At 40.6% G+C, this 25,423-nt stretch overlaps 2 protein-coding genes and 1 pseudogene across 15 annotated transcripts in view; all 3 read left to right on the top strand.

Annotated features, from left to right (window-relative positions):
• The window catches only part of LOC128492871 (protocadherin gamma-A3-like), a 258,015-nt gene that overhangs the window by 151,480 nt on the left and 81,112 nt on the right, over positions 1-25,423 (top strand). The window contains exon 1 of one of the 14 annotated variants that reach the window (XM_053465595.1): positions 295-2,845. The exons of the other annotated variants lie outside the window; for them this stretch is intronic. Coding sequence (XP_053321570.1) covers positions 395-2,845 — 2,451 coding nt within the window. The 5' untranslated portion in view covers positions 295-394. Of the gene's footprint in view, positions 1-294; positions 2,846-25,423 lie in introns of those variants that run through there. 14 annotated transcript variants of the gene reach the window in all.
• Positions 7,016-9,868, top strand: LOC128492873 (protocadherin gamma-B2-like; annotated as a pseudogene).
• Positions 20,353-22,934, top strand: LOC128492377 (protocadherin gamma-B5-like). The gene has a single exon (XM_053464906.1). The coding sequence runs from the start codon at positions 20,403-20,405 to the stop codon at positions 22,932-22,934; it is 2,532 nt and encodes an 843-aa protein (XP_053320881.1). The 5' UTR covers positions 20,353-20,402.

Here is a 25,423-nt window from a genome sequence, read left to right as displayed (position 1 = left end):
AAGATGGGCAGATTATCTTGGTCGAATGGTTTTTATTTGCCGTTTAATTCAATGTTTCTGTTAAACATTGTGTCTACGGCTTTCAGAAAATAAATGATGTCCCACTGTACGTCTACCATACATAACTACATTATTTTTCTAAAGCACATTAAATTAGTTTGGATAGGAGGAAATACATCTGAATACTGCAGTTCCTTATTTACACCTCTGTGCGCCACTGTTCACCAACTTGGAGAAGAATATGGACCTACAGATACTTTGGTATTTCCATTGCTAACACAAATACAGCAGATCACCAAGGAACACATGCATTTTTTTATTTTTCTACTTAAATGATTACATCCACCTGGATTTAGCATTGTCTATTTTTCTGGATTATAAATTACTTTACATCATGAAGAAAGCTGTACTTTCAGAATATCTGATACTGGTAATGGCTGGGATGAAAACTCTGGACTCCCAGAAACACAAAGGAATCAGATGGCAAGTAATTCTTTTATTGTTTTCCTGGCTTTGTCATTCAGTATCTGGACAGCTACGTTATTCCATTCCTGAAGAGATGAGAAAAGACTCACTTATAGCAAATATTGCAAAAGACCTTGAATTAGATATTAATCGGCTCTCATTACGAAGATTTCGTCTGGTTTCACGTGTTTCAGAATATTTTTCTATCAATTTAAAAAATGGAAATTTGTATGTTAAGGACAGGATAGATAGAGAGACACTTTGTGGGGTAGCATCTACCTGCTTCTTAACATTTGATGCAATGGTAGAAAATCCCTTAAATATTTTTACAGTAGACATTGAAATTCAAGACATAAATGACAATCCCCCCATATTTTTTCATGACGTTATTAAATTAGAAATGATTGAACTTAGTCCACCAGGGACAAGATTTGCTTTGGAAAATGCAGAAGATTCAGATATTGGAAATAATACTGTACAGACATACAAGCTCAGTGACAATCAACATTTTACATTAAGTGAAAAGACCAGAAGTGATGGCAGTAAATATCCAGAGCTTGTCCTAGAGAAACCTTTAGATCGAGAAACACAAAAAAATATTGAATTAATATTAACTGCCTTGGATGGAGGAAATCCAATAAAATCTGGAACTGTACTGATTAGGATTATTGTTGTTGATGTAAATGATAATTTCCCTATATTTACACAAGAAATATATAAAGTCAGTGTAAGTGAAAATATTCCAATCAATTCTACTGTTCTTCATGTAACTGCAACTGATCAAGATGAAGGAACCAATGCACACATTACATATTCCTTTACAAAAACATCAGGGGATGTCCTTTATAATGATATGTTTAGAATAAATGCTACAAATGGAATAATCAAGACAACTAAAATGTTTGATTTTGAAAACATACAAAATTATGAGATCTCCATACAAGCAAAGGACAGCGGTGGCCTTGTTGCCCAGTCCAAGGTATTAGTAGAAATCACAGATGAAAATGACAACGCACCTGAAATATCTGTCGCCTCATTATTGACTCCTGTTGCTGAGGATTCCCCACCTGGCACATTGGTAGCCTTAATTGAAATCCTCGATCAAGATTCAGGTGACAATGGAAAAGTTGACTGTCAAATCATAGATAAAGCACCTTTCCAGCTTATATCATCATCATCTAACAGATATTACAGAATTGTTACAACAAGTGCTTTGGACAGAGAGAAAGTATTAAGTTATAACATCACACTTATCGCAACTGATAGGGGATCTCCTCCACTTTCAAGTTCAAAAATCATCACCTTAGAAATATTGGATGTTAATGACAATCCACCAGTGTTTACGAAATCCACTTATCTAGCCTATGTGCCAGAAAATAATCTACCAGGAGCCTCAATTTACAGAATACATGCTACCGATATTGATTCTGGACACAATGCTAAAGTAATGTATTCAATTTCCAGCTCAAATTCAGACAATTTTCCAGTGTCTGCCTACTTTTCTATTAATACAGAAACTGGAGTTATCTATGCTCAACAATCATTTGATTATGAGCAGCACAAGCAGTTTATGATCAATATAACAGCCAAGGACAAAGGGACACCCTCTCTTAGTAACAATACAACATTAATACTCCATATAGTGGATCAGAATGATAATGCGCCAAAGATATTGTACCCATCATCAGATAATGGTGGTTCCGCTTTGTTTGAGATGGTCCCTTTTGCCTCTGAACAAGATTCTTTAATAACTAAGGTAGTTGCTGTGGATGATGACTCTGGACATAATGCTTGGCTCTCTTATAATTTCATACATGCAGCAGAACCATTTCCATTAAGTATTAGTCAAAACACAGGTGAGATCAGAACATCACGTTTATTTCAAGAGAAAGACCTGCTAAAGCATAAAGCTGTGGTTATGGTGAAAGACAATGGAGATCCTCCTCTGTCAGCAACAGTGACCATAAGTTTCATTGTTGCAGCTAATTTTCAGCAGATAGCGCCCAAAATCAGTAATCTCACTGATGAAGATTCACCATCTACTTTGCAAATGTATTTAGTGATTGCTGTAGCTCTGATTTCCTTTTTGTTTGTTTTAAGTGTTATGTTGATCATAATTTCAAAATGTAAAGAATCCAAATCTGCACCAACCTTTGGATCTCTAAATCTATATTCTTCAGTTGATCCCAGGATGATTTCCCAGTATAGTAATGGAACTTTGCCTCTGCCATATAATGTTTGTGTTGCTTTGGATTCCAGTGAAAATGACTTTACTTTCCTAAAATCAAATCTAAATGTTCCTGTGGACAATCTTATTGATACTGAGGATTCTGCATTTGGAAATGAAAGTTTAGAGAACAGTTTAGCTACAGACCATCAGGTACGTGAGTCCTGTTGTTAAAGTGTACATTGTACAATAGTATATCAAAGAAACATCATCACAATGATGCAGCAAAAGAAAACTTCACTAGCAGTCTTGAACAAACACAAATTATGGTTGCTTAATATCTGTTTGTGTGTTGTTTTAGAATAGAGTCATTTATGATGAAAAATCATGTAGGTTCAGCACCATGTAATACTTCTTAAAACAGGCTGGAAAGGCAAACTTTGTTGCTACTTTAAAAAAAAAAAAAAAAAACGCTAGATATTAGGCACTGTTTACAAAATGTATTTGTAGGAACGAAGAAGTGTTCCAGTGAGTTGCCCAGCTTACTGCATCACATCACACTAACCTAATAAACACGAAGTATCCTAATGACTACTCAGTTGGGTTTCCCCTTTAAGGGCCAACCTCGGTGAGCTGCAGAGGTTGAACTATCCCTATATATTAGGATATTTTTCATCAAGTTAACCTTTTTTAGGGCCACTCAATCTCTTATGCCGTAGTTCACTGCTGTAGGCTCTTTAAAATGCATAGTGAATGCAGCCAGTGGAAATGTTTAAGTCTCCCGCAAACTCTTAGTAACAGTACTTACTTTGTAGCATGTGTACCTGCTACCTATTTTCGGCCTACACCTCCTTACCATACAAAACTCTTAAACATGGACATGAGTGTCTATGTCAAAGCTTATGGAAATATATAATGGTCTTCACCAAATATCCGTCGTTAAGCCTCATGTGCCTTACTATAGTTCTGTTAAACATGACTGTATCATTGATTATGTGTCATTGTGGTATTGGTTTGGCAAAGGAGAAAAAATGTTGATTATACCAGATAGGTAGCCACAGATCTTTGTGATGGTAGGTCTATTAAATCTATGGAACTAAAACACGCGCTGTATAGTTTCTTAGATGTTAAAATTTGTATTTTAGATCCAAGTCACTCTAAACAATCCTAGAGAAATACATTATGCAATTACAAATCCTAAATCTTCTTCACCAAATGAACCATCAAAGAGGTTCACATAAATATATACTGTATGTGTCAAGAATAATATTTAAAGGAGTGTTACTATACTATTCAAATTAAGTAGTCTATTAGGCAAACATAGTTTAGAAATGTGCATATTCTTTGTCATTCATAAGTGTGAATCTTAATTTTATTGTTTCAAACAATGTTTGTTTTGAAGTGAGTGTTTTAAAGATCGATTTTACACACCTGAGTAGGGCTGCAACAACTAATCGATAATGAAAATCGTTGCCTACGAATTTCATTATCGATTAGTTGAATCTATTTTTATCGATTATAAAATGAGGGTTTTTTTCAGAGCAAACGCTCTGAAAAATACCCCTCGTTTTATAATCCATTTCAGTGTGACTCACAGCAGCAGTTCCTACTTACCAGTCCCTCCCTGCAGTCACTGCTGACTGGCTGCAAGGAGGGACAGGGGGAAAAAAAGGTGTGGGGCCAATTGGCAGTGACTGCAGGGAGGGACAGCAAGAGAGAAAGGGGCGGGGACAAATGGCACAATTGGCCCTGCCCATTTCCTATAGCGTCCACATGGCTCAGGAACTTATCTACTATACTGTGAGTATAAAATTTATAATATTTGGGCTGCTGAAAGTTAGGGGAGGTGGAGGTTAATTTAGGGGCAGTTATAGTTAATGGGGTGTTTAGGGTTAATTTAGGGGCAGTTATAGTTAATGGGATGTTTAGGGTTAATTTAGGGACAGTTGTGGTTAATGGGACTTCAGGGTTAATTTAGGGGCAGTTGTGGTTGATGGGGTGTTTAGAGTTAATTTAGGGGCAGTTGTGGTTGATGGGGTGTTTAGGGTTAATTTAGGGGCAGTTGTGGTTGATGGGGTATTTAGGGTTAATTTAGGAGCAGTTGTGGTTGATGGGGTCTTCAGGGTTAATTTAGGAGCAGTTATGGTTGATGGGGTCTTCAGGGTTAATTTAGGGGCAGTTGTGGTTTATGGGGTCTTCAGGGTTAATTTAGGGGGAGTTGTGGTTAATGGGGTCTTCTCGTCAGGATTAATTTAATGCTGATGACTGACCATTAATTAATTTAATAAGGTTAACTTAAGGTGCACTTAGAGGTAAAGGGGGGGCAAACTGAGGGGAATCTAAATCCTGGGGGCAGTGAAGATTAACCCTGTATTTATTTATAAAAGTATTGTGTCTGTGAATGAGCCTGCAAATCTATGAGTGCACTATGGCATATCAGGGGGGGTATACGGCATACCTGGGGAGGACGGAGTGACATATCTGGGGGAAAAACGCATATAGGGTATATATAAGGCATATGTGGGGAGGGTGGAGTGGCATTTCTGGGAGGCAGTGTGGCATATCTGGGAGGCAGTGTGGCATATCTGGGGGTATGTGGCAAGCCTGGGCTCAAATGTGCATAACTGAGGGGCAGGTTGGGAAATAAAAACAAGAAATGCATTTTTATCAAAGTTTTTTTATTCTGCCATTTATTTTTAACATCCTACGTTACTTTATTAAATTATTTTAAATAAATGAAAAATGTAAATTTTTTTACCCGATTAATCGAAAAAATAATCGGCCTACAACATAGATTCTACATACCAGTCACTCATTTAAGCACTTAATTCATTTATCAAATAGTATTTCTCATAAAACTATACAGTAGAGCCCTGCGCGGGACTGTTTTTTTAATCCCGCTCCTGCTGATTTTGTGTCCAATCCCGCCCGCTCCCGCAATGTGTGTGTTCCACTCCCGCAACATGTGTTTCCAATCCCGCCTGCTCCCGCCACACATATGTGGTCAATCCCGCCCGCTCTCACCACATAAGTGGTCAATCACGCCCACCCCCTTATCTGATCTGCAGATTTCCTGCGCAGTCCCACAAGGCTGCCTTGGCGTTGCTCCCTCACAGCGTCTCTTCTCTTGTTCCGCCCAGGAACACAGCGGAGTAACGGGAAGTGACATCACATCACGTGACTCTGCTAGATTCCTGGGCGGAACAAGAGAAGAGACGCTGTGAGGGAGCAACGCCAAGGCAGCCTTGTGGGAGTGCACGGGATTACCGGGACCCACAGGTACAGTGTCTGACCGCCCGCTCCCGCCCACAACAACAGCAAGATCCGTATCCCAATGCAGTCCTCTACTACAGTACTGTTTTTCAAATAGCTGTTTAGTATTATGAATTTTTCTTGATTTTAGTAGTGGAGGATTGAACAAATTAACTTTTTTGCCACTCTCATCATGTTTGACAGCACAAAAATAGTAGTTAAATTTAGCTTGTTTAGTTCATGAGAACATCTAGGTGTTTGTACAATGATGACGTTACATGCAAATGCAGCAGGTCAGGGCCGGACTGAGGATGGTGAGGTGTTCTTGGCACTAGATGGCTGTCTGATGACGCAAAGGCGGCCAATGGCTTCACGCTATGTTTTTATACTCATGTAGTTTGCAGCCAGGCATATACAGCCACTGGCCTCACATGTGTTTTGCTATTGGCCAGCAATGGGAATTTGCCAGTGTGCCAGATGGCCAGTCTCGCCCTGTAGCAGATCCTGATTTTGTCAAGAGACCCCAAAAATGCCTTGACTTATCTAGAACTGTCACACAGGATTGGTGGATATTGTTATTATTATTATATTTTTTCTAAACTTGACAACTACATCTGTTTTCTAAAAAGAAAATCTAGAAAATGCTGATAATGCTGTATAATAAGCCTTTAGAATGTAAATAATGTGTCAAAGAGTAGCAGGTCATCATTTGGAAGAAATTGAAAGAATGGGCCATGGAACATTTTAGTAAACCATAATTTATGCTACGTATACTACTTTATGTTTTCACGTAAATACATTATAATATAACTGTATGTTAGTCACAGAAAATATCAACGCAATATATTTTAAATGTTTTTTTGCATTACAAAAAATGCATCATTGTGCTTATTTTTAAGCATAAACTATATCGCACAGATGATATATTCTAGGTGTAAAATTTGAAAGGAGTCATGTAGTTCCACAATTACACCTCTGAGCGCCGCTGTTCACTAACAAGGAGAAGAATGTGGATCTGGAGATCCACTGGTATTTTAACCCCTTAATGACAAAGCCCGTACATGTACGGGCTCAAAAAGCATTGTTTTCAATGGGTTTAGGGACCGCCCATTGTCCTTAAGGGGTTAATCAACATCACACACACTGCAGATCTGCAAGAAGAAATACAGACATTTTTTGGATTCTCCCACCAGTCAAACATAGTCAATGATGTTACCATAGTGAGAGAAGTGGATTTAACCAAAAGTATTATCAAATATTGGATTACAAATATTTCTGCACCTAAGAATAAATATCACTGAAATTTCTTGGATGATGAAAATGGCTGAGATAGAAACCCAGGATTCACAGAAATACAAAGGAATCAAATGGCAAGTAATACTTTCCTTGTTATTTTCTTGTCTTTGCCATTCAGTCTCTGGACAGCTTCATTATTCAATTCCTGAAGAAATGAGGAAAAACTCTGTTATAGCAAATATTGCAAATGATTTAGAATTAGATATTAAGCAGCTCTCACTTAGAAGACTTCGTCTTGTTTCACGTGTTTCAGAAAAATATTTCTATGTCAATTTAGGAAATGGAAATTTATATGTTAAAGATAGGATAGATAGAGAGGCACTGTGTGGGAGAGAGCCTACCTGCTTCCTAACATTTGATGTTGTGGTTGAAAAACCATTAAATGTTTATACTGTACACATTGAAATTCAAGATATAAATGATAATTCCCCATTTTTTTTCCGTGACATTGTCACATTAGAAATTGTTGAGACAACATTACCAGGAACACATTTTATTTTGCAAAATGCAGAGGATCCCGATATTGATATGAATTCTGCACAGTCATATCAGCTCAGTGATAATCAGTTTTTTACATTGAGTGAAAAGACTGGGAGTGATGGCAGTAAATTTCCAGAACTTGTGTTAGGGAAACATTTGGACCGGGAGACACAAAATATTCACGAGTTAATTCTAACAGCCCTAGATGGAGGAAACCCAGTTAAATCTGGTACCGCGCAAATAAAAATTGTGGTTGCTGATGCAAATGATAATTTTCCTATATTTACTCAAGAAATATATAAAGTAAGCATAAGTGAAAATACCCCAATAAACTCTACGGTGCTTTATGTCAAAGCAAATGATCAAGATGAAGGATCCAATGCCCTGATCACATATTCCTTTAGAAAAACATCAGAAAATGTTCTGTATACCAGTATGTTTAGCATTCATCCTACAAGTGGAGAAATCAAAACCAGTAAAACATTAGACTTTGAAGTAGCAAGAAATTATGAAATACCAATACAGGCAAAAGACAGTGGTGGTCTTGAGGCCCAGTCTAAAGTATTAATTGAAATAACAGATGAAAATGACAATGCACCTGAGATATCTGTTACTTCGTTATTTACTCCTATTCCTGAGGATTCGGCACTTGGGACGGTGATTGCACTAATTGAAATCCATGATCAAGACTCAGGTGAAAATGGAGAAGTTGACTGTCAAATCATTGATAAAGCACCTTTTCAGCTAATATCATCATCTAGTAGGTATTATAGAATTGTTACAACAAGCACGTTGGACAGAGAGAAAATATCAAGTTACAACATCTCAGTTCTGGCAATTGACAGAGGATCACCTCCACTCTCCAGTAAGAAGATCATTATATTGGATGTATCAGATGTGAATGACAACCCACCAGTTTTCATGAAACCAACATATTTTGTCCATGTTCCAGAAAATAATCTACCAGGGTCATCAATTTACAATATAGAGGCTTCAGATATTGACACTGGAGATAATGCTAAAGTTTTTTATTCAATTTCCAGTTCAAATACAGAAGATTCCCCAGTATCTTCTTATCTTTCCATCAATATAGAAACTGTGTTCTTTATGCTCAGATATCATTTGATTATGAACAACACAAGGAATTTGTAATTCAAGTAACAGCAAAAGACTGTGGCTCTCCATCTCTGAGCAGCAATGCAACATTGTTAGTACAAATTATGGATCAAAATGATAATACACCAACAATATTGTATCCATCACCAGATAATGGTGGTTTAGCTTCTTTTGAGTTGGTCCCTTTTTTGTCTGAAAAAGGCTCTTTGATAACTAAAGTAGTTGCAATAGATGCCGACTCGGGACATAATGCTTTGCTTTCTTATAATTTTATACACTCATCAGAACCACTTCACTTCAGCATTAGTCAACAAACAGGTGAGATCAGGACATCACAGTCCTTTAAAGAGAATGATGTATTAAGACAGAAGGTGGTGGTTCTGGTGAAGGACAATGGATTCCCCTCTCTATCGGCAACAGTTACCTTAAGTTTCATTGTTGCAGATAATTTTCAGCAGGCGGCTCCCAAACTCAATAATCAACTTACTGATGAAGATTCACCATCTAATTTGCAAATGTATCTTGTGATTGCCCTAGCACTGATTACCTTTTTGTTCATTTTAAGTGTTATGTTGGTGATCATTTCAAAATGTAAAGAAACAAAAGCTTCCACAGCCCTTGGGTCACTCAGTACAAATCTTTATTCTCCAGTTGATCCCAGGATTCTTTCTCAATATAGTAACGGGACTTTGACTCTGCCGTACTCATACAATGTTTGTGTTGCTTTGGATTCCTCTGAAAGTGACTTTACTTTCCTAAAACCAAGCCAAAGGGTACCTGTGGACAACCTTATTGATGCTGATGATTCAGGACTTGGAAATGAAAGTTTAAAAGACAATTTAGATACAAACAATCAGGTGAGTTATTCAAAAACATACAGTTCTACTGAGATCATTATTTTGAAAATAACCATTTTTAATAAAATGTACAAAAGATGTCATTTACAGGATCAAAGCTAATGCCAAATATCATGCATATAAGAGAATGTTACCCTCTAGAAGTCTTATGCAGGGTAGTGCTATGACAAAATACAAGACTAGTATTTCTAGTGACGCTTTAAAATAGAGTTTCACCTGCTGTAATTATCATTAGAATGATTGTCATGCCACGGCATGAGTAACTGGAGCTTGGCACTGAATGGGTTAAGGGATTTGACTGATGCTAGGTCCAGTAACATTTGTTCACACCTTTCCTTTTGGAGCCAGAACCCAAAATAAGACTTGATTACCCCATGCTGGGTATTGTCACCTGGGACAGGAAGGGATTCCTGTGGAAGAGTGAAAGGCCAGACATCCTGGCAACATCTCCCTGGGGTGTGGAGACAGGGTATCAATGGACACATGGTAAAATTAATAAATGCATAATGTCCAAAATATGATGAGTGCATAACTTTTGGGCCCCATCATACATTGCATCCTTATGCCTGTGATGTGCTGGTTTCAGGGAGACCAAACACGCCATGCAGGCATGTCCATAGCAAGTGTTATGCGAATGTGTCCTTGTGCCAACTGATACAGGTGTGGAGTTTGGTATGAAAATGATCACTAGGACCAGAGAATTATGATGATCCTGGTGTCATAATTATGCCAAGCTCGGCCGGCGTCATATTACATATTTTCTGATCCCAGACCAAAGTTGAGCAGATATAACCCCGCCTTCAGAAGGTCATAGTTCTGAACCCCCTACTCCCATCCCCTTGCTCAGGTAACAGGAAAAGGGCGGTCTTGGGGGGGGGGGATAAAAAGGTGGGCAACTGGTAATGGAAAGAGCCTGCCTGTTTTTACCATCAGAGAGACAACATCAAGGTTCCAAGGAAGTGTGGTATGATACTCTGTTTTATCCCTTTTATTTTATACTGTTTTGTACTTGTACTATTTTAGTCTATGTCTCTTTTTATATGCATTTTTGTGTAACAGCACTGTGACCCATTTTATGCTCAGATTAAACATTTTTAATCAGTTCTGTCTTTGTTCTCTAATCGAACTCAGCCTAGAGATAGCCTTCTGTATACATATAAGTCACGTTACTAAGCGGTTAACTATATAGATATCAGTTTGGGGATTGTGTAGTTATCGCAGTCTAATTGTTTTTGGGTAACCTAAGACGCCCGGTTTTAAAGTTCTTGGTGGTGGCAGCGTGTTTTACACTGGGAGTTTTGGGGTGACTGGTTGGGGTTGGTGGTGGTTGCTTGGTGCCCTGCGGGGAAAGTGACCAAACGCGCCGGAAGTCTGGTTGGCGTTTGACCCTTGTTACGCCCGTACTCCCACGTCGCGGCTCGGCCGATAGCCCTGTCCGTGACAAACTGGTGGCATAGCGGTGGGATAGATAGATATATTGATAGATATATTGATTGAAAGATAGATAGATATATAGATATATCTTTTAGAGGTTTTTAGTGCTGACTGGATTTGCCTGAAGCACTAGAAGAAATTGCATAACTTTTTGTGTAATTTCCAAAGACAGAGCTCAGTGCTGATTTAAAAAGACATACAAAGTACAAAACAGTTTCCCCTCCCTACTCTTGTTTTTCTTTCTCGATACCATCTGAATATGGAGGCCTATCGCAAACAACCCAAAGAGGCCCTGGAATTGATGTGCTAAGCAAGGGATTTACAAACTTTTGGCAAAAGCAAGGAACAACTTATTGCTGACCTTATGGAGACCGACAGGCACACTGTACAGCCAGAGACGGACACCGAAAGCGTGACAGAGCTCCCTACTACTGCAGGAGCGCTCCTTGGAATGCCTAGTGGTTGTACCCCTCAAAGTGCTATGGACATTTGCGCAACGGAGTTATTTCGGCAACTGATGGCTTCAAATCCTCGGGAGGCCATGCAGGTGATGATTCAACAGCAAGCTGCAGAAAGAGAAGCACAGAGACAAGAAAGGCTGGCAGAAAGAGAAGCTGCAGAAAGAGAAGCAGAGAGACAAGAAAGGCTGGCAGAAAGAGAGGCACAAAGGAGACATGAGCTGGAAATGGCCAAGCTGCAGTCCACTGTTCAGTCCTCCCTGAACAGTAATGCATCAGATCCCAGCACACGTAGGCTTCGCAAGGATGATTTTCCCTCCCTGGAAGAAGGGACTGATTTGGATGTACCGTATTGGCTCGGATATAGGCCGCCCCCGTATATAGGCCGCACCCTAAAAGTTTGGTGCTTTTTTAAAGAAAAAGTTTTTTTCTTTAAAAAAGCACCAAAAAAAACATGCTGCCACTCTGTCCCCCCCCCGAGATATGCTGCCACTGTCCTCCCTCCCCGAGATATGCTGCCGCTGTCCTCCCTCCCCGCGATCCGCTGCCCTCCCTCCCCGAGATCCGCTGCCCTCCCTCCCCGAGATCCGCTGCCGCTGTCCTCCCTCCCCGCGATACGCTGCCGCTGTCCTCCCTCCCCGCGATACGCTGCCGCTGTCCTCCCTCCCCGCGATACGCTGCCGCTGTCCTCCCTCCCCGCGATACGCTGCCGCTGTCCTCCCTCCCCGCGATACGCTGCCGCTGTCCTCCTCTGCCCCCCCTCCTCGACTTACCGGAGCAGACTCCCGGGTGTCTTGCGGCGCCGGCGAGGGACATCTACGCAATACGCGTATGCAACTTCCGGTACCGGTACCGGAAGTTGCATGCGCGTATTGCGTAAATGTCTCCCGCCGGCCCCGCAAGACACCCGGGAGTCTGCTCCGGTAAGTCGGGGGTGGGCAGAGGTAAAACGCTTAGATAACCTCCCGTGCCGGTACTCCCCCCCGTGGGAAGTGCTGGCAGGGGAGGCTGTCTGAGCGTATCAGACAGTAGGATGCAGGTCCCCTGCACCGCTGCGGGGGATCTGTATCCTAACCCCGCTGCCTGCCCGGCGCCCGGGACTGCATGTCCCGGGCGTCGGGCGCTAGACCCCGAATATAGGCCGCACCCCCACTTTAAAAACTTAAAGTGGGGGAAAAAAGTGCGGCCTATATTCGAGCCAATACGGTATTCCTAAAAAGTTTTGAAAAAGTGTGCAGGCAGCACCAACTACCCTCAGACCAGTGGGGGAGATATTTAACCCCACAACTGAAAGGAAAAGCCTTGGATGTGTTTGTGTCCCTTCCCTCAGAGACTGATAACGATTATGAAGCAATCAAATCTGCCTTGCAAAAAACTTTTAACCTTACTCCTGAGGCTTACAGGAAAAAGTTTAGGAGCATGCAGCAGAGTGCGTCATCCAGCTGCATTCTATATGTTGCACAATTGGAAACCGCGTACAAGCAGTGGGTTACTGGGATACAAGTTACTACCTATGAAGCTGTTAATGACTTAATGGTCCTGGAACAGTTCTTACAGACCCGGAGCCCCGATGTACGCGAATGGATTTTAGAAAGAAAGCCGAAAACAGCTAGGGATGCCGCAGAGCTGGCAGATGACTACGCCGACATTCGTGCATCTAGGCGTGGAGTTGTGTCAGCTGGCACTTCCACCTGGAGAGGGGCTACAGTTCCATCATCATCCACAAGATCAGCAGTGAGGACTTCACCACCACCAACTGCCAATGGGGCAAGGGCCATGTCTGGTGAGTCACATGCCCGCCGTTGTTTTCAATGCAACCAGATTGGGCATCTGAGCTTTAATTGCCCCACTAGAAATCCACCCCAACCTGCTCGTGGGGGTGGGAGCGCCCCTGAAGGGGCACCATCAGTTTTGCTTGTGGGTGGGCCTGTGGGGAGAAAGGAGGATAACCTGCAGAGTGTAACTGTGGGTGACCGGGTGACCATGGGACTGAGAGATTCTGGAGCTTCATTCACCTTGGTGCGCCCTGAAGTGGTGAATACGGAGGACATAATCCCTGGAAGAACCATGTCCATCAAAGGAATTGGGGGCGTGCGCCCTGCTGTGCCTCTGGCCCGTGTGTACCTGGATTGGGGTGCGGGGAAAGGTTTGCGGGAAGTGGGTGTTTCTGAGGATATCCCTGTTCTGTTGGGGAATGATTTGGGCCGGATGCTCTGTCACTATGCTCCAGAGGACACTGCTTGCGAGCCAGAAGGGCTGACTGACAGCCCTGCTTCACCTGAAGTTCTGTGTGAGACTTTGGGGGACATTGTGAAATGTGATCACTGGGAGGGAGGGCAGAGCGAATCTGTGCCAGAACCAGGGGTCTCTGAGGTGCCATGTGAGAAGGTGGAGGTTTCACATCACTGGGAGGGAGGGCAGAGCGAATCTGTGCCAGAACCAGGGGTGTCTGAGGTGCCGTGTGAGAATGTGGAGGTTTTGCATCACTGGGAGGGAGGGCAGAGCGAATCTGTGCCAGAACCAGGGGTGTCTGAGGTACCGTATGAGAATGTGGAAGTTTCGCATCACTGGGAGGGGGGGCAGAACGAATCTGTGCCAGAACCAGGGGTGTCTGAGGTGCCGTGTGAGAATGTGGAGGTTTTGCATCACTGGGAGGGAGGGCAGATCGAATCTGTGCCAGAACCAGGGATGTCTGAGGGGCTTTGTGAAAGTGTGAGAGGACCACCCGACTGTGCAGAAGGGCAGAGAACGAGTGAATGTCCGTCTGTGCCAGAACCCAGAATGTTTGAGGTGCTGTGTGAAAATGTGAGGTGGCCACCTGACTGTGGAGAAGGGCAGAGGGTGAGTGAGTGTTGCTCTGTGGCAGGATTAGCTGGTTCCCAGGGTCCTGTATGTATGCCTCCTTTGAGTGGAACAGGTGGAGTGACAGATGTTTCAACCATAGCTGTGATAACCTGGCAGCAGAATAGGGGACAAAGAGAGGGCTTGTGTGCACCTGTGCCCGTATTCTGTGGGACTACGAAGTCAGGACACAAGGGAGAGGGTGAAACTGGTGACCATTCTGTTATCCCTTACGTAGGGCCTACATGGTTTGTGAACCCGGGGCGGGACACCCTAGCTACCCATCAAGTAGATTTGTTGGGGCTTGTAGCTATACCGAGCTGGATGAAGAAACAATCTGTTATTAAGGGGGTGGACTATGCCCCTGGGTACCCTGAGACCATGGCCTTATCCTGTAGCAGAGCAGATAAGGTAGCTGATGCTTTGCTCAGTATATTCCGCAGGGTGGGTTTTCCCAAAGAAATACCTTATCTAAGCCGGAAACTGTTACCCAGGGAAAGAGTAGGTTGGCGCAGAGATAAGCTTGTGGCTTAATCTCTGGGCCACCCTCTTAAAGGGGGAGGTGTCATGCCACGGCATGAGTAACTGGAGCTTGGCACTGAATGGGTTAAGGGATTTGACTGATGCTAGGTCCAGTAACATTTGTTCACACCTTTCCTTTTGGAGCCAGAACCCAAAATAAGACTTGATTACCCCATGCTGGGTATTGTCACCTGGGACAGGAAGGGATTCCTGTGGAAGAGTGAAAGGCCAGACATCCTGGCAACATCTCCCTGGGGTGTGGAGACAGGGTATCAATGGACACATGGTAAAATTAATAAATGCATAATGTCCAAAATATGATGAGTGCATAACTTTTGGGCCCCATCATACATTGCATCCTTATGCCTGTGATGTGCTGGTTTCAGGGAGACCAAACACGCCATGCAGGCATGTCCATAGCAAGTGTTATGCGAATGTGTCCTTGTGCCAACTGATACAGGTGTGGAGTTTGGTATGAAAATGATCACTAGGACCAGAGAATTATGATGATCCTGGTGTCATAATTATGCCAAGCTCGGCCGGCGTCATATTACATATTTTCTGATCCCAGACCAAAGTTGAGCAGATATAACCCCGCCTTCAGAAGGTCATAGTTCTGAACCCCCTACTCCCATCCCCTTGCTCAGGTAACAGGAAAAGGGCGGTCTTGGGGGGGGGATAAAAAGGTGGGCAACTGGTAATGGAAAGAGCCTGCCTGTTTTTACCATCAGAGAGACAACATCAAGGTTCCAAGGAAGTGTGGTATGATACTCTGTTTTATCCCTTTTATTTTATACTGTTTTGTACTTGTACTATTTTAGTCTATGTCTCTTTTTATATGCATTTTTGTGTAACAGCACTGTGACCCATTTTATGCTCAGATTAAACATTTTTAATCAGTTCTGTCTTTGTTCTCTAATCGAACTCAGCCTAGAGATAGCCTTCTGTATACATATAAGTCACGTTACTAAGCGGTTAACTATATAGATATCAGTTTGGGGATTGTGTAGTTATCGCAGTCTAATTGTTTTTGGGTAACCTAAGACGCCCGGTTTTAAAGTTCTTGGTGGTGGCAGCGTGTTTTACACTGGGAGTTTTGGGGTGACTGGTTGGGGTTGGTGGTGGTTGCTTGGTGCCCTGCGGGGAAAGTGACCAAACGCGCCGGAAGTCTGGTTGGCGTTTGACCCTTGTTACGCCCGTACTCCCACGTCGCGGCTCGGCCGATAGCCCTGTCCGTGACAATGATATTTTGTTCATGTGACAGCGAGAAATAATAATCAGTGTTTAAGAATGTAATGTATACACACTATGGCACTGTATACTACGTATTCAGAGCAGGAAATCATTTAATCCACAATTGTTAACTGAACAATTTTTGGAAATCTTATGCCTTTAGTTTGAGCAGTAACAAAATTTGTAAGTCTGCCTTTAAAATAGTTTTGTTTTTCTTAACCCTGCTCAGTATTTCCCTATTTTCATTTTCAATAAAATGTAGTTTATAGCAAGATTCTCACACAAATGCCAAAAATAACTTTTCAAAGGGTCATTTTGCAACAAAAAAGATTTTCAAATGAATTGTGTCTTTCTATATGATGCTGTACTAAACCATTACTGATTTAGTACAAACTGTACAAATACAAACTGTATTTGATTACATAAGTGTATTTTTAATAAACAAGAACTAATTAGAACAAAAACTGTATACATAGGCATACTATTGTTTTAAAAAAAACCTTCCATCTTACTCACCCCACTGTTGATAATTAAAAGGGCTAACACTAATGAGTTTCTTGAAGGGAGTTTAGCTGTCCATATACCGTATTTGCCCGAATATAGGCCGCACTTTTTCCCCCCACTTTAAGTCTTTAAAGTGGGGGTGCGGCCTATATTCGGGGTCTAGCGCAGGAATGCACATTTCGCTTCGCCCGACGCCTGTGACATGCAGTTCCGGGCAGGCAGCAGCGTTAGGATACAGATCCCCCGCAGTGCTGCAGGGGACCTGCATCCTACTCTCTGATACGCTCAGACAGCCTCCCCTGCCAGCACTTTCCACGGGGGGAGTGCCGGCACGGGAGATTGTCTAAGCGCATCGCGCAGATGTTCCCCCTCCGTAAACAACCTCCGCTGCCGCACGTTGTGCTTTAACAATCTGCGTGACGTACGCAGTTGCTGGGTATGGGATTCCTGGCCGCCATGACAGCGTGCACGTGTGCGCACCTCCAGCACACCGAGGACAGCAGAAGAACCTCTCCAGGACCCCCGCCGCAGACCCCCGGCAGGAGAGACAGACGCCAGGACGGCGAAGAGGGCGATCCCGGCGGCGAGCATCGCTGGAGGACCCGACGGCGGGCACCATCGAGGACGCCCCCACCCGAGGGAGCGAGACGGCCGGACGGCAGCAGCGGAGCCCCCTGGACACACCTGCCGGCGAAAGGTGACAGTCTTGGGGGCAGAGTGGCAACATATCTGGGGGGGTGACAGAGTGGCAGCATATCTCGGGGGGTGTGCAGAGTGGCAGCATATCTGGGGTGGGCAGACTGGCAGTATATCTATTCCGCTAAGTGTTTTTCTTTAAAAAAGCACCTAACTTTTAGGGTGCGGCCTATATTCGGGTGCGGCCTGTAATCGAGCCAATACGGTATGTATTTTTAGGCGATTTCTTAGCAATATAAATATAAATGATGCAGTGCGAACTCGACCCTTCATGCAGGAGCTCACTGAAGGTCATTCTTTAGAACACATAGTTAACACTTTGAAAATGTTTAACTTTCCTGCAAACTCCTAGTAACTAGACTTCATCTGTAGCACGTGTAAGTGATACTAGAACTGATAGGTCCTTTTTAGTCAGCTGCTATTTTGGGGCTTCACCTGTTCACAAGTCAAAGATGTGTATGTGGACACCAGTGTCCACTAAACGGCTTATAGAAATGTAAAGGGAATTTTTGGGGGGAAGTAGTGAACAGAAGATTAGAAAAACTTACCTTAAGTTTCGTATGGGTCCTTTTTTCAGTTTTTCTCAGCTGTGCGCAGTCTCCTGCAAATCCTGTCTTCGTAAGCTTTTCTTTTCCAGTTGGACTTCATTGGGCAGTACTAGCGCTGATGTCAGATGTTGATTTTTTGGTAGTGGCTGGCTTGCATATGGGCTTCAATTTGGAGTTCCCATTTATTTATTCATTATAATGTCTGTTACTAGCTATTTTTACTTGTGCCTCAATATAGTACTATTGACCGTGATTTATCTTTATTATTGTGTCACTGTTGCTGTTAGACTTGGTAATGACAAAGAAAAGGTTGATTGTACTAAATAAGGGAACATACTGTTAAACATGTAGGTCTATGAAATTTATTGAACAAGAAAATGTTCTTCTTAAATGCTAAATTAATTTTGTAGTTAGGAATTCTTCTTCTTCTTCACTAAATATTATATTTAGAGTAATACCATGTTTCCCCGAAAAAAGACATACCCATAAAATAAGCCGTAGCAGAATTTCTAAGCATTTGCTCAATATAAGCCATACCCCAAAAATAAGACATAGTGATAGGCGTGGCTATGCAGTGAGGCATAGAGGGAGGAGACATAGAAAGTGAAAGTAAAAGTCTCCTCAGTGAAGTGAGGAGCAGGGGGAAGAAGTAAAGCTGTGGCTGCCATTTTACTCAGCACTGTGAGTTTCTCTCCCCCAGCACCAACCAGCAACAGTCTGTGGGTCTATCTCACCCCCCACAAACACCAGTATAGCTGCTGCTCCCCAGCACTGACCAGCAACAGTCTGTGGGTCTCTCTCACCCCACACAAACACCAGGGGATAGGGGAAAAGCTTCAGCAAGCAGTCTGCTACTAAGCCCAGAGAGATCATCCCAGCTCCACTGTGCAGAGTGGACCCAGTTCTCACTGGATCCTTGATAAATAAGCCAGCCCTTACACATCAGCTTTGCTGGCCTATCTCTGCTTTTCCTGAGTATCTGTACCCCCAGACAAGATGAGTATATTTGAATGAATGTAGATTGTTGTACCATACTTAATAAAAATAAGACATCCCCTGAAAATAAGCCATAGTGCGTCTTCTTGAGGAAAAATAAATATAAGACAGTGTCTTATTTTCGGGGAAACACGGTATTTAGTGGTTCTTTACTATACTAGCCCATTGTATTTGAATCATTAGAATAATAATAACCATTAGGTGAAACTACGGTTAATATGGTTGAACGTATATAAAATGTGGTAGACCAAAACTAGCACATAGTTAAAACAAAAGACTTTGTCTGTAATGTTGATGAAAATGTTTGAAAATATATTAGTGTTTAACCCTTTTATGCCTTTATATAGTACATATACATTGGCAAAACTGTGTCAATGCTGTCACCTGCCAGAAGGTCTCAGAAAGCCGAGGAGAGACCCCAAAGGGTCTGTCCAGTCCCCGATGGGATCTCTGATTCTTGTGCCTGCTGTCACAAACTGATTGCTGGCTAATCACATGGAGCTGTGCTTGCTGTTCACAGTGTGATCAGTACAAGGGAGATCAGATAGAGAAGAGGAAGAAACCTTTTTTAAAAAAAAATATAAATACATGTCATAGTGAGCCCAGTAATGTCACCATGGCTTCACTGGCATCAATAAGATATGAAAGCCCCCAAATGGGTCTTTATCCACATTGACCTAAGAACTATGCAAATACGAAATTAAACATGAATATACTTTTATGTAAGTGGCCTAATATCATTTAGGCCTACAAGTACAAGTAAAATAAAATTTGTTTCTTTCGTCCAAGTTTACTTAATCTGTCTTTTAGTCGTTTTAAGAGATGTTGTTGGAGGCATGACTAGTGGACATGGCATTTCAGGTGATGTTTTAGGTGCTTTTTTTTATAAAGTGTCTTCAAGCAGGATAATGTGTTTTGATTATGCATTTAAATTTATAAACACAGTTTCCGTATATATTATTGTGACTTTTAGGGCTGTAGCACACTAGCTCCTAGAAAAGAGGGGCATCAGGAGAAGAAAGGGGGACAGAAATTTTGAGTCCCTAAAAAGAGGGACACTTACAAGGAATGCTCTTGGTAATAGCTTTTGTTAAACAGTAGTAGATAATCTGGAAAAACTATGGCCTAGAAACATTTTTTATAAACCACTGTTCCTACTAAATTTACTATGGAGTTCAAGATCACAATAATAAAAATACTTTTGTTTACATTTTCAATGCAATGCCTGTGGTGAGACAAATCATATATCAGTGTCCTTATTTTAAAGAAGACTACATTACACTAATAACACATTGTAGGTGTCAAACTTTGCAAACATTTCAAGAATTGTGTAGTTCCACAATTATACCTCTGAGCGCCGCTGTTCACCAATAAGGAGAAAAATATGGAGCTGGAGATCCACTAGTATTTTTCTCATCATCACAAGCTGCAGATCCGAAAGAAGCAATACATATCTTTTTGGACTCTTTTTGGACACTATTAAAACACTGGATTACAAACATATTTATACCTAGGAAAAATATCACTGAAATTTTGAATGATGAAAGGTGAGATGAGAAACCAGGATTCACAGAAGCACAAAGGAATCATTTGGCAAGTAATGTTTTCCTTCTTATTTTCTTGTCTTTATCATTCAGTCAATGGAGAGCTTCATTATTCAATTCCTGAAGAAATGAGGAAAGACTCTGTTATAGCAAATATTGCAAAAGACATTGGATTAGATATTAATCAGCTCTCATTTAGAAGATTTCGTCTTGTTTCACGTGTTTCAGAAAAATATTTTTCTCTCAATTTAAACAATGGGAATTTATATGTTAAAGACAGGATTGATAGAGAGACCCTGTGTGAGAGAGAGGCTACATGCGTCCTAACCTTTGATGCAGTTGTAGAAAATCCTTTTAATGTATATCCTGTAAACATTGAAATTCAGGATATAAATGATAATCCTCCAATATTTGTTCATGATATTGTTGCATTAGAAATTATTGAAACAAGTTCACTAGGAACACATTTTATTTTACAAAATGCAGAAGATGCAGATATTGGTATTAATTCTGTACAGACATACAAACTCAGTGATAATCAGTATTTTACATTGAGTGAAAAAACCAGCAGTGATGGCAGCAAATTTCCAGAACTTGTCTTGGAGAAACCATTAGACCGAGAGACACAAAATATTCATGAATTAATTTTAACAGCTCTAGATGGAGGAAACCCAGTTAAATCTGGTACTGCACTAATAAAAATTGTGATTGCTGATGTAAATGATAATTTTCCCATATTTACTCAAGATGTGTATAAAGTATGCATTCGTGAAAATACCCCAATAAATTTTACAGTGCTTCAAGTAACAGCAACTGATAAAGATGAAGGATCTAATGCCTTCATCAGGTATTCGTTTAGGAAAACCTCAGGAAATTCCCTTTATGCCAGTATGTTTAGCATTCACCCTACGAGTGGAGAAATTAAAACTAATCAAAAATTGGACTTTGAAGTAGCAAGAAACTATGAAATACCAATACAAGCAAAGGACAGCGGTGGTCTTGTGGCCCAGTCTAAAGTATTAATTGAAATAACAGATGAAAATGACAATGCTCCTGAAATATCCGTTGCCTCATTTTCTGCAGTTATTCCTGAAGATTCAGCATCCGGCACAATGATAGCGCTAATTGAGGTCATTGATCAGGATATTGGTGAAAATGGAGAAGTTGACTGCTATATCATTGACAAAACACCATTTACGTTAATACCATCTAGTAGATATTATAGAATTGTTACAACAAACACCTTGGACAGAGAAAAAGTCTCGAGTTATAACATCACAGTTTTGGCAACTGACAGAGGATCTCCTTCACTCTCCACGAACAAAACCATCAGATTGGAAATATCAGATGTCAACGACAACCCACCAATATTTATGAAATCAACTTATAATGTCTTTATTTCAGAAAATAATTTACCAGGAGCATCAATTTATAGTATACAAGCTTCAGATATTGACAGTGGAGACAATGCTAAAATTATTTATTCAATTTCCAGTTCAAATACGGAAAATTTTCCAGTGTCATCTTATTTTTCCATTAATATAGAAACTGGAGTGGTCTATGCTCAGCGATCCTTTGATTATGAGCAGCACAAGGAATTTATAATTGAAGTAGCCGCAAAAGACTGTGGATCTCCATCTCTGAGTAGCAATGCAACATTGATCATCCATATTATGGATCAGAATGATAATGCACCAAAAATACTGTATCCATCACCAGATAATGGTGGTTCACCTTTATTTGAGATGGTCCCTTTTTCTTCAGAACAGGGTTCATTAATAACTAAGGTGGTTGCAGTAGATGCTGACTCGGGACATAATGCTTGGCTCTCTTATCATTTCATACATGTGTCAGAACCACTTCCCTTCAGCATTAGTCAACAAACAGGTGAGATCAGGATATCACGGGCCTTTCAAGAGAAGGATGTATTAAGACAGGTGGTGGTTCTGGTGAAGGACAATGGATTCCCCTCTCTGTCTGCAACCGTTACCTTAAGTTTCATTGTTGCAGATAATTTTCAGCAGGCGGCTCCCAAACTCAACAATCAACTCACTGATGAAGATTCACCATCTAATTTGCAATTGTATCTCGTGATTGCCCTAGCACTGATTTCCTTTTTGTTCATTTTAAGTGTTATGTTGGTGATCATTTCAAAATGTAAAGAAACAAAATCTTCCACAGCTCTTGGGTCACTCAGTACAAATCTTTATTCTCCAGTTGATCCCAGGATTCTTTCTCAATATAGTAACGGAACTTTGCCTCTGCCGTACTCATACAATGTTTGTGTTGCTTTGGATTCCTCTGAAAGTGACTTTACGTTCCTGAAACCAAGCCAAAGGGTACCTGTGGACAACCTTATTGATGCTGATGATTCAGGACTTGGAAATGAAAGTTTAAAAGACAATTTAGATACAAACAATCAGGTGAGTACTTCAAAAACATACAGTTCTACTAAGATCATTATTTTCAAAGTGACCATTTTTAACAAAATGTACAAAAGATGGCATTTACAAGATCAAAGCTAATGCCAAATATGCATAAAAGAGAATGCTACCCTCTAGAAGTATATGACAAAAAACAAGACTAGTGTTTCTAGTGATGCTTTAAAATAGAGTTTCACCTGCTGTAATTATCATTAGAATTATATTTGTCCATGTGACAGCGAGAAATAATAAGTATTTACGTATTTAATTTTAGTTACACACTCTATGGCACTGATGAAAGGTTTATGTGTCTTGGTGTCTTATTAAAAACAAATATCTTATGTTAAAGTACACTATGGGACTGTATGTAAATAAGTTATTTCATATATAAGATATTCAGCCAGTATTTTGGGTGGACAAAGTGAATGATGGTCTATAATTGCGAGAAATGATAAACCACATGATAACCTCACACAAAAACTACAAATATAGAGCAGGAAATCATTGAATTCATAATTGTTAACTGGGCACGTTTTGGAAATCTCATGCCTTTAGTTTGAGCAGTAACAAAATTTTTAAGGCTGCCTTTGAAATAATTTTGTTTTTGTATACCCTGCCCAGTATTTCCCTATTTTTCATATTCAATAAAATGTTTATAGCAAGATTTTTACACAAATGCGAAAAATAGCTTTTTTAAGTGTGTATTTGATAACATAATTATATTTTTAATAAGCATAAACAAATTAGAAAAAACAGTATACATAGGCATACTATTGCCCCACTGTTGATAATTAAAAGTCCTAACACTAATGAGTTTCTTGGAGGAGGTTTACCTGTCCATGTATTTTTAGGAGCTTTCTTACCAATTTAACTATAAATTATGCAGTGTGATCTCGGGCCTTCATGCAAGAGCTCACTGAGGGTCATTCTTTAGAACACATAGTTAACATATTGAAAATGTTTAACTTTCCTGTGAACTCCTAGTAACCAGACTTCATCTGTAGCACGTGTAAGTGATACTAAAACTGATAGGTCCTTTTTTGTCAGCTGCTATCTTGGGGCTTCACCTGTTCACAAGTCAAAAGATGTGTATGTAGACACCAGTGTCCACTATAAGGCTTATAGAAATGTAAAGGGACTTTCAATAAAGGGAATCTTTTGGGGTAAGTGGGGTACTTAGTATTATGTGCTCAGTATATTGCCTTACCTTACGTTTTGTATGGGCCCTTTGTTCAGTTTTTTGTTCCTGTAAATCCTGTCTTCATAAGCTTTGCCTTTTCAAGTTGGACTTTATTGGGCAGTACTAGCTAGCTCTGATGTTGTTTTTTTGGGAATGGTTGGCTTTCATATGGGGTGTCAAATGTAATTTACGGTATCAATATGTGATTATGTTGCATGCTAAGTCATAAGTGATGTGTTCGTAAGTGGCGTGAGGATATGTACCACTGGTACCATGGGATCACTGGTAGGCAAGCAATTATGGGGGTTTGAGCTAAAGATTTATTAGGTATTACATACTTAATTCATATATATAACGCATATATAAACCAGCACATAGTTAAAACAAAATAAACATTACTTTGTCTGTATTGTTGATGAAAATATATTATTGTTGAACCCTTTTATGCATTTGTAGATGTGCATATACATCGGCAAAACTGTGTCAATGCTGACACCTGCCAGAGGGTCTCAGAAAGCCGAGGAGAGACCCCAGAGGGTCTGTCCAGTCCCTGATGGGATCTCTGATTATTTTGCCTGCTGGCACAAACTAATTGCTGGTTAATCACATGGAGCTGTGCTTGCTCTTCACAGTGTGATCAGTACAAGGGAGATCAGATGGAGAAGAGGATGAAACCTTTTTTTTTTTAAAAAAAGTGAAATATAAATAAATGTCATAGTTAGCCCAGTAATGTCACCATGGCATCACTGACATCAGTAAGATATGAAAGTCCCCAAATGGGTCTTTATCCAGATAAAAAAAAATAATAATAATATATATTTACATATGTGGCCTAATATCATTTAGGCCTACAAGTACAAGTAAAATAAATATGAAAACATTCACTAAATTCACTCAAGGTGTTTAAGGGTAATGAATGTTACTTTTAATATTTTATTTTACTTGTATTTAAAAATACAATATACAATAATATGTAAAGGGTGAATGTGGCCTTTGCTATGAAAATTTACTTAATTTGTCGTTCTTTTAGCATACCTATATCGATATTTCAAATAGTCAAAGAGGTACAGTCGTTTTAAGAGATGTAGTTAGAGGCATGACTAGTGGACATGGCATTTCATGAGATGTTTTAGATGAAACTATTGATGGTTTTTTTAATAAGGTGTCTTCAAGCAGAATAATGTGTTTTGTTTATGCATTTGAATTGATAAACACAATTCTGTTGTTTCTATATACACTCACTGGCCACTTTATTAGGGACACCTGTTCAATTGCTTGTTAACAGAAATAGCTAATCAGCCAGTCATGTGGCAATGGATTAAGGCATGTAGAAGTGGTCAAGACAACTTGCCAAAGTTCAAACCAAGCATCAGAATGGGGAAGAAAGGGGATTTAAGTGACTTTGAATGTG

The sequence above is a fragment of the Spea bombifrons genome, chromosome 4 (assembly GCF_027358695.1).
Source record: "Spea bombifrons isolate aSpeBom1 chromosome 4, aSpeBom1.2.pri, whole genome shotgun sequence".
NCBI lineage: Eukaryota > Metazoa > Chordata > Amphibia > Anura > Pelobatidae > Spea > Spea bombifrons.
Note: the sequence above shows the minus strand (reverse complement) of the source record. Positions and strands in the feature narration are given on the sequence as shown.